At 34.4% G+C, this 8,993-nt stretch overlaps 2 protein-coding genes across 4 annotated transcripts in view; both read left to right on the top strand.

The window, feature by feature from the left end:
• The window catches only part of LOC111488990, a 3,035-nt gene extending 835 nt beyond the window's left edge, over positions 1–2,200 (top strand). Inside the window, exons 2-3 of the mRNA XM_023136975.1 lie at positions 977–1,214; positions 1,730–2,200. Of these exons, the coding sequence (XP_022992743.1) occupies positions 977–1,214; positions 1,730–1,860 (369 nt within the window). The 3' untranslated portion in view covers positions 1,861–2,200. The remainder of the gene's footprint in view (positions 1–976; positions 1,215–1,729) is intronic.
• Positions 2,201–3,560: 1,360 nt separating this feature from the next.
• On the top strand, positions 3,561–5,253 carry LOC111488991 (probable transcription factor KAN2). Of its 3 annotated transcripts, none has more exons than XM_023136977.1 (4): positions 3,561–4,298; positions 4,379–4,455; positions 4,938–4,983; positions 5,068–5,253. In XM_023136977.1, exons 1-4 carry the CDS (start codon positions 3,809–3,811, stop codon positions 5,076–5,078), a joined length of 624 nt encoding a protein of 207 aa, XP_022992745.1. In that variant the 5' UTR covers positions 3,561–3,808; the 3' UTR covers positions 5,079–5,253. The 3 variants fall into 3 exon arrangements, with proteins under 3 accessions (XP_022992745.1, XP_022992746.1, XP_022992744.1); XM_023136978.1 differs by having other exon boundaries at positions 5,063–5,253; XM_023136976.1 differs by having other exon boundaries at positions 4,938–5,253.
• Positions 5,254–8,993: the final 3,740 nt, after the last annotated feature.

Raw genomic sequence — 8,993 nt, 5'->3', positions numbered from 1 at the left:
TTTTTTTTTTTTTTTTTTTTTTTTTTTTGGAATAAGAAACGTCGTCTGGACTTGTTTATTGAATTTGAGATGCTCTTCGTTTAGTAATTAATGGATTTTGTGCAACTGTTCGAGATTTTGATTTTATCGTTTGAATAGTACTTTACTTTATCTGTTGTTTTTCGGTTTTTGTTTGAAGGTTACGATTGATCTGGACGGGATTTGTTGTTAATAGGAATATATTTCCTCAGTAATGAATACTGTTAGAGACAGCTCAGTGTTAATAGATGGGCAACCTTGATAGTAACATGCAGGACTCTCAAACTCTATCTGTTCCTCACAATCATGGAATTTCTTTCTGATGTGATCCTTGTAGTGAAGCCTATCGATATGTTCTTGGCAACAATAGGTTGCCATTGATCATATAATATCTCTAATTCTGTCTACTTTTGGGAAGTTTGGATACAGAACTGTTATAGGATCTTCATTGATACTCTTATGGTTAGCAAAGATGTGAGAGATTTTAAATTTCTGTATTCCTTTTGGAATTCTCTTAATTTCTTTTGTGATTTTGACTCCTTTTTTTTTATTTGTGCCAATGGTAAGAGTTCATTCGTATCTCTTTTATATCGTTACGGGCCGCTGATATCTCACATCCCTATCTCTTTGTATTTCTGTTCATGAAAATTTTCCTATCTAAATAAATATAAATGAGGATAAATTGATAAATTTTCCTATCAAAGATGTTAGAAATCACGAATTTCCACAGTGGTATGATATTGTCCACTTTGAACATAAACTCTCATGGTTTTGCTTTAGGCTTTCCTAAAAGGTCTCATACCAATGGAGATATATTCTTTACTTATAAACTCATGATCATTCTCGATGAATGATGCGTACTCTGCCATTTGGTCATCTAACTGCTTTGATCTATTTTGGATCGTATGCTCTGGCCAGAACCCCTTTAAGTTGTTACTTACATTTGGAATTGTTGCAGGTTGGGACAATTGCTCTTCTTGCATCGACGGGATTGCTCATCTTTCTGCTATTCATTCTAGCAGCAACGCTCAATGCCGTTATTATCTCCCTTCTTGTTTCCTTGGCTGCAGTTGGAGGCTTCTTGGCTCTTTTCTTTGCTTGCATAACAGCTGTGTACATTGGGGCATTAACAGTTGCTTTGTTTTTTATATCTACTGCAACAATCTCAGCCATTGTAGCAGTGGTGATCGCCACAGGTACAAGCAATATGTACACTTATCTAAACCGTGTTTCTTGATAACCTCTCTTCCCATTGACATAGATCAGTCATATCGGTTTGACGTGGGTCTGTCTCATAAGGAAAGCATGAACGTATAGTTTGCCGCTTTCTAGCATTATATTTCTGCTTTCCCTATCGTTGAGTTATCCTGTTATCCACCACACAATTTGAATAGTTTAAGCTAAGAGTTTGTGTGAAATCTATCGTCGGTTGGAGAGGGGAATGAAACATTTTTCATAAAGGTGTGAAAATTTCTTCCTAACCGACGCGTTTTAAAAAACCTTGAAAGGAAAAGCCTAAACAGGGGCTGTTACAGAAACTAAACCAGAGGATCCTGAGAAGTTCTGCCTTCAATTAGTAGAAGCCATACACTAGTCAATGACTTTCCTTTGATTTTGTTTCTGTTTCATTCAACTAGACCTTGGGTCAATTGTGCGCTTTTGGGGATAAATTTCGTTCTTTTCTCTAACATTTTGCATTTTCACAACTCAGGTTGGATTGGGTTCTTCTTTATGGTTTGGCTAGCAGTATGGAAAAGTTTTGGTCTTGCTAAGCGGTCGATGAGCGTGAGCAATTCAGCAATTTCAGCATTTTCTTATGCTAGGCGTGCCCACAAAGACTAGGTATGGTTCAAATGAGTTAAATGAATGCTATGAATTGGAATATGTTGCTTCACTCATTTTTTCCTCTCCCGAGAGTCACTTTTTTGAAAGATCTGCTGCATATGTTGTTGAGTTTAAAGGCCTTGGTAGTATAATATCCATAATGTGTGCTTATAATGTAGATATTCTTTTATAAGTATACTATTTTACGGGCTCCTTTATTGGTGAGTGATGAAAGTACCAAACATTGAAGATAGAGCTTCGAAGAAATATAAGTGTAACTCAAGTAAAAGAGGATCTTCTTTACCTTGAAATGTTTGAATATGAGAACCAATAAATGATATGGTTGATAATTTACACACCCTTTGCCTTTGCCTTTGCCTTTGCCTTTGCCTTCTGTCTTGTAATAAATAAATCCAAACCAATATCTACATTTGCTTTAAATGCAAGTAATTGGTGATCTTCTCAAATCTTCTAAGAAGTGTGATCCCACCAGAGAGACAAACAAAGTGGCATTTATTACACAAAATTGCCCAATTAATGAACTATCCAATCAATGGATATACTCATTCAAGTCAATTCCTAAATTCACCATAATTATTGAACATCCAAACAACACTCTGTTTATTCCTTTTAAAGGAAGAAGACAGATGAAGCTTTTTTCCCTTTGTATGATAGACAATTTGATAGGTTGAAGCGGCGTTTGATTTGATTGCAAGGGTGAGGAGTTCAAATACATCAAATTCTTGTAAATTTATGGGAAGAATCAATTCTTGTGTTTGTGTTTTTTAATATAGACTCATGTTTAAACACTTCAAATTTAAAATTTTGAGAACAAATAAACATAAATCTTAAACTTTAGAGAGGTAACATCACGATAAATATTCATTGCTTTAGTTATAATTTCATTATTTTTAATTTAACAAAATGTGAATTGTTGACCTCTCAGTTGAAATTATCAACTTATGAACTGTAGTTTAAAGTTGATTTTAGTGTGAGGTATATTGATTCATTATAAGTCATGGGTTCGAACGAAATATATGATCGGAGTGTCTCATGATTAAAAATTTGACTTTTCCACAATAATTTTTTACCCTTCTATTTTGATTTTACCTTTCCTTCTAGACCGATTAAGTTATAAAATTTGACATGTTTTTTTTAGTTTAATTTCAGGCCTGAAATAAGAATTTGAACTTTTAACTTTCTAGTTGAGAGTATATACTTAAACAAGATATACTATATTCGATTTAGTAAAAATTAGTTTTCAGTCCGGATCTGGAAAAAATCTCTCTCCCACTCTTGATTCCCCAAACGAAAGCAAAGTTAAACGCTCAAATCTACCTACCCTTTTGACTAAAGCTAAAATATGATGGAAATGCTTATGGGAGATGGAATTTGGTAAGAAAACCTGCAAAAAATGTATCCCATGCACATTAATTATGGACCATACATAGCTCAGCAAACTGCCAAATTGAAGCATTTATCTTCCTTTGGGCGACCACAGGGATCACTGACAAAGACCCTGTTGCTCTTCTTCTTCTCTCATTTCAAATATAGATATTATATTGGTTCTAAGCCTAGTATTAATAGATATTGTCTTATTTGCACTTTTTGTCTTATTTGCACTTTTTTTTTCAAACTATCCTTAAGATTTTTAAAATGTGTCAGTTAGGGAGAGGTTTCCACACTCTTATAAAGAATGTTTCATTCTCCTCCATTTCTAGTACTTTCGTAGTATAGTTTTCATATCAGACTTACCATTCACAAGCAAAGTGAAGAAAAAAGAGAAGAGTAATTGTCGTATTCTTAATCGAATAATTCAGTATCAGATCTTACCTCATTCATAAATAATTGAATCTGACCGACAACGAATGAAATGGAAATAGTATCCTTTGAAAATTCCCTCCAATTTAATACCCTATTCTGATCATTCCCCATTGGAGAGCCCTTCCCTTTCTTTACTTTCTGCATGAACTTCTTTCCACAACAAACCTTAAAGATGCCCAATACTCAGTCTTCTTCTTCTTCTTCTTCTTCTTCTTTTCTTGATCTTTCTCTCCAAATTAGTCCTCCCAATAATTCAACCTTCCCTACCTCTATTGAAGCCTCCAATGGAGTTCTTGGGGCTCATAAATTCAATCATTTAACTAATGGGGTTTGGCTTTTGGATCATCATCTTCCACCTTCTGAAGATCATCATGGCCTCTTCAACCAAATTTATGGCTTCCCAATTCATCCCAATAATCCTTCATCTTTCTCTTGGAAACACTCCAAACAAATGCCTTCTTCTTCTTCTTCAATCTTGTACTCGAACATCTCTAGCTTCCGGTACCAGCTGAACGCTGGCCGGTCGTCGACGGGGGCGAGAGGACGAGGCGTGAGGGCGCCGAGGATGCGGTGGACGAGGACCCTCCATGCTCAGTTTGTTCATGCTGTTGAGCTTCTTGGCGGCCATGAAAGTAGTACCTTTTAAGCTTCATTTTCCAATCTTCTGTTTTTTCCTTCTAATTGGCTTTCATTTTATGTTGTGTTGTGTTAGGAGCTACGCCTAAATCAGTTCTAGAGCTCATGGATGTGAAGGATCTAACATTGGCTCACGTCAAAAGCCATTTACAGGTCTTTTTTTTCCCTCTCCTTTCTAATTTAAGATATTAAATTCAAATTTAGCTCGGCGAATATGCCTTCCACTAATGTGTTCGTGGACTAATGTGTTCGTGAGGTTGGTCGGATCGATTTTAGACTTTTTAAAACTCAATTGGATGGTTTGAGCGATAAGATTTTCAATCTAACCCAATTCAATCATAAAATTGGGTTAACACGTTGTGAATTTTTTTTTATTTTTAATAAAAGTAAAATGTTAGTAGTTAAAATGGATATTTATTTATTTTGAAATATTTATTTAATATTTATTTAAAAAATTGTTAAAATTATTCTTGAGAAGGGTTGGATAATAAATAATTAAAAAATTAAAAAAATATATGTATATATAATTGTATTGTAAGTAAAAATGTAGATGTTTTGGGCTATAATTATGAATCCTTATGTTAAGATTTTAGGATCCATATTTTTTTCTCAATGACTTTTTTTTTTTTTTTTAGATGTTTCGCGCTCATAAAACGACCCCCAAGCTTCCAGCTTCTCCACGTAATTCCTCATCTACCTCATTCGAGATTTATTTATAGGTCTAAAAGTTTAAGCTGATAGAGTTATAATGTGTTTAAAGGCTAGTCGGAGAGTAGCTACTCTCTCGAGGATGATATGTGTCCTTAGCTTCAATGGAGAATGCCACGGTAGATGGAAACCTATGACTCCTTTCGACTCGAGGGGACATGGGCTATGGATGCTCTAAGAGTCCACTTTGCTCTATGAATTTTACAAGGTGAATTATTATGTTTCAATGTTGATTAGCTTGGGAGAGTCTAACATTAAAAAATTTGATAACCCGAAAGATCCAATTAAATAAATAAAAATTTTAGGAATAAATAATTTACACTATACAATTATATATAAATGTATTTATTTTATTTCATAATTAGTTTTTTGATTATTTATTTCCACGCCTCTTATAAACAATTTTTAACTACTTGAAAGGTAATTTTTAAAAATATATATTGAAATTGAGTTGCAAATCTTAATTAAATGTTATAAATAGATTATAGGATGATGAATTAGCACATATTCAAATTGGTTAGAGTAATTTCTAGCCTATTTTGAAATGACGTTTCAATTGTCGATGAGGCATCATCGTGGTGGTCCTCTGAAAATGTAATACTGCCGGACTCTAGAATGCTAGACTTCTGTATGCAGGTACAAGAACCAAAGCAAAGTGATTTAGAAAGATTCTTCTTTCTCGATGATGATCGGTTATGGTATCTATAGTGCTGCTTCTTTTTCGACAAAATCCTAATTTCGTCTTGCTTTTTCCGGTTGTCGAGTCTAATCGACTCCACCCTTTTCTCTACCGACCCAACCTCTTTTTACTCTAATCTCGATTATGGAACTCGTAGACACTCTAATTAGCCAGCCTTATGGAAAGAGTAAAAACAAAAGGGTAAATAAGGTTAAAAAAATCTTGTTTTGACACATTTGACAGCGAACTCTAAAGCAGTTGGTGGATGAATTGTGGATTAAATGGTTAAAAAGAAATGGAATAAGGTAAATAAATGTAACCTCAAATTATTTACCGTTATCATTATTATTTGAATGAGATAAAAAAAAAAAAAGGAGAAGAAATAAATACCTCTAAGGCCCTCTAGTACTATCCAATTTACTCCGTATATGACCCACGTGGTCGAGTCGAGCTAAAAGAGTAGGAGACAAATTATATATGCAAGTATGACACATGCATTTAACATGATAGCTTACGATCGGGCCATCATGTATCTCGTAACATCACGTGTTCATCATATGGCATATTTGTTTATCATATCTTAAGATGATTGACCACTCTAAAGTGTATTTTTACTCGCCTATGTCTCAATCAGAGAATTTTCAACTTGAACACTAATTTCTTTTCTCTTACATTAAAAAGTGTTGGAAAAAAGTCAAAAAAATGTCGACATGTACTATTCCATTACAAACGTGTTGTCGAGACATGTTGTCATTAGTTAACTGTCGACAAAGAGTTTTGTCGATACACCCTAAACCTTGTAGCTTCGGCATAGCCAATAAAAGGTGAGAAACCTAAATATAAAACCAAACTCAAATCTTAAGAAAGCAACAGAAGGATATATGTGAGATCCCACATCGTTTGAAAAGGGGAACCAAACATTTATTATAAGGGTGTAAAAACTTCTCCTTAGTAAACGTGTATTAAAACATTGAGAAGAAGCCCAAAAAGGATAATATCTACTAGCGGTGGGCCTAAAGGCAGTTACAATATAATTTTCGAGCAAGGTGTATAATACAAGAGAATCTATCACGCCTAATTTCAACCATGGAAAGTCTTATTTCATTGAATTTTGGTTAAAAATTTATCATTATGACCCATTATAAATATTAAATACCATAGTTCACATGCCCAAACCTAGACTCAACATGCCCTATTTTATGGGTCATGTCCCCAACCCACCCATCATTTGAATTAATTCTATATATTATAAGCTTCCCTTTGTAATTTAAATTTGATTTTGATGGATTAACGTCTTTAATTAATTAATTAATTTATGATTAAGGTTACTCTCCTTAAATAAAATCAGGTTGGATTACTAACAAAATGTCATCTATTTAAAATAGATGTACGAGATTTTGTAATTTATTCACCATCAAGGTCAAAAGCTCGATAGATTTCGTCTTTATTTTTATTCAACATATTAAAATATTTACAAATTACGTGGTGTTAAAGTTGGAACATGGTCAAAGGTTAGCTTTGTGAGTGTTGTCTCAATCAGATACAAATGATATTTTTTTTAAAGAGAGAATCGACTACGGATCTCTAAATTCCTACCTCTCTATCGATCTCTGGGATGTTTGGATTTTTCAAAACTTCATGGACATGCAAAAGAGAAATACGATCCCCACTGGGACCAAGACATAACTTTTACGTGTTCAAATAACAATTTTATTACGCATCGAGAGTGAAATGAATTGTATAGATGTTGTTTGTTATAATTATAGAGCAGCGAGAGTGATTTGACAAAAATCCAATTTGTTTGGTATAGATGACAATGTCGGGGACCCACATTAACCTTCAAATAAACAATACAAGACAAACTAACTAGGATGATTAATAAACTGTAAATGAAAATAAAATAAAATAAAAGATTAATTCTTACTCAAAAAGAATATAAAATTAAAAAAAAAAAAAAGGCTCTGAAAAGGATATCACACTAAAATATGTGATAACGACGTTCATTATTTGAAAATAAATATACAAAATTACATTAGCTTAACAAATGTCACATGGAGTTTTAATACTAAGTGTAATAATTTGTAAAGGTTTGATTAATTAGGAATAAAATCATAAATTTGTATATTTCCCATAAGAATAACATAATTTACTTAAATATGATATCCACTTGGCCATGAAAAAATATTATAAAATAATACCAATTTTCAAGACTCTTATTATTATTATTATTATTATTATTATTTTGTTAGACAGAAAAAGAGAGGAGACCAAGACAGGTAGATTCACTGAGAGGAGAAGCTGGAAAAAACTAAAAAACAACAAAAAGGAGGCAGAGACAGTTGTTTAGTTTCAGCATAAAAAAAAAATAAATAAATAAATAAAACTTGTTTTTATTGGGGAAAAAAACTAAAAAAATGAAGAAAATCTTGATTTTAAAGAAAAGAAAATGAAGAAAAGCTTGTTTTTAAATATAAATGAATCGAAAAACTTGATTTATGCAAATGCCCAAAACCACTGGCCGATATTGTCTAGGCTTTCTCTTTCTGGATTCTTCTCGAGGTTTTTATAACACGCTTGTTAAAGAAGAGAGGTTTACACGCGCCCTTAGAATGTTTTGTTTTCCTCTTCAATCGAGGTGGAATCTCTCAGTTGAAAAACAAAAATAATTTCAAAAAATGAAGAAAAACTTATTTATGTAACGACCCAAGACAAATATTATCTCATTTGGGCTTTTTATTTCGATCTTCTTAAAAAAATTTAAAACGCGTTTGCAAAAAATTTTACACTTTCATAAAAAATGTTTCGTTCTTCGTCTAATTAAGCTAAGATGTCATAATTAAAAAAAAGAAAAATGGAGAAAAGCTTGGTTTTAGAGGGAGGAAAAAAGAGTAGTAAAAGAAATTCAGAAAAGGTTGATTTAAAAGAAAAAGGATCCAATGAAATTGAAGAGACAGAAGCAGAGCAGCAACCGAACCAGACCAGACCAGACCAGACCAGACCAGACCAGACCAGACCAACTTGGGTTCCAGCCTTTTTTTTCTTTTGTTTTTCTGACAGCTAATGGTCCCCACACACACACACCCCACCATGTGCTTCCCCCTTCATTTCTGCCACCCATCGCTTTGCCCCATAAGTAATAATCCCATCTCTCTCTCTCTCCCCCCCCCCCCCCCCCCCCCCCCCCCCCCCCCCCCCCCCCCCCCCCCCCCCCCCCCCCCCCCCCCCCCCCCCCCCCCCCCCCCCCCCCCCCCCCCCCCCCCCCCCCCCCCCCCCCCCCCCCCCCCCCCCCCCCCCCCCCCCCCCC

The sequence above is a fragment of the Cucurbita maxima genome, unplaced genomic scaffold (genome assembly GCF_002738345.1).
Source record: "Cucurbita maxima cultivar Rimu unplaced genomic scaffold, Cmax_1.0 Cma_Scf00014, whole genome shotgun sequence".
In the NCBI taxonomy this organism is placed as follows: domain Eukaryota; kingdom Viridiplantae; phylum Streptophyta; class Magnoliopsida; order Cucurbitales; family Cucurbitaceae; genus Cucurbita; species Cucurbita maxima.
The sequence above is the reverse complement of the archived record's forward strand: the minus strand, read 5'-3'. Positions and strand labels throughout refer to the sequence as shown.

What these genes read in the sequence shown, in the direction of transcription:
- LOC111488991 (XM_023136976.1), top strand. Translation starts at nt 3,809, where the DNA reads ATGAACTTCTTTCCACAACAAACCTTAAAGATGCCCAATACTCAGTCT. An exon ending in GCTTCTTGGCGGCCATGAAA is followed by an intron (nt 4,299 to 4,378) that starts GTAGTACCTTTT and finishes GTGTTGTGTTAG; the next exon opens with GAGCTACGCCTAAATCAGTT. An exon ending in ACGTCAAAAGCCATTTACAG is followed by an intron (nt 4,456 to 4,937) that starts GTCTTTTTTTTC and finishes TTTTTTTTTTAG; the next exon opens with ATGTTTCGCGCTCATAAAAC.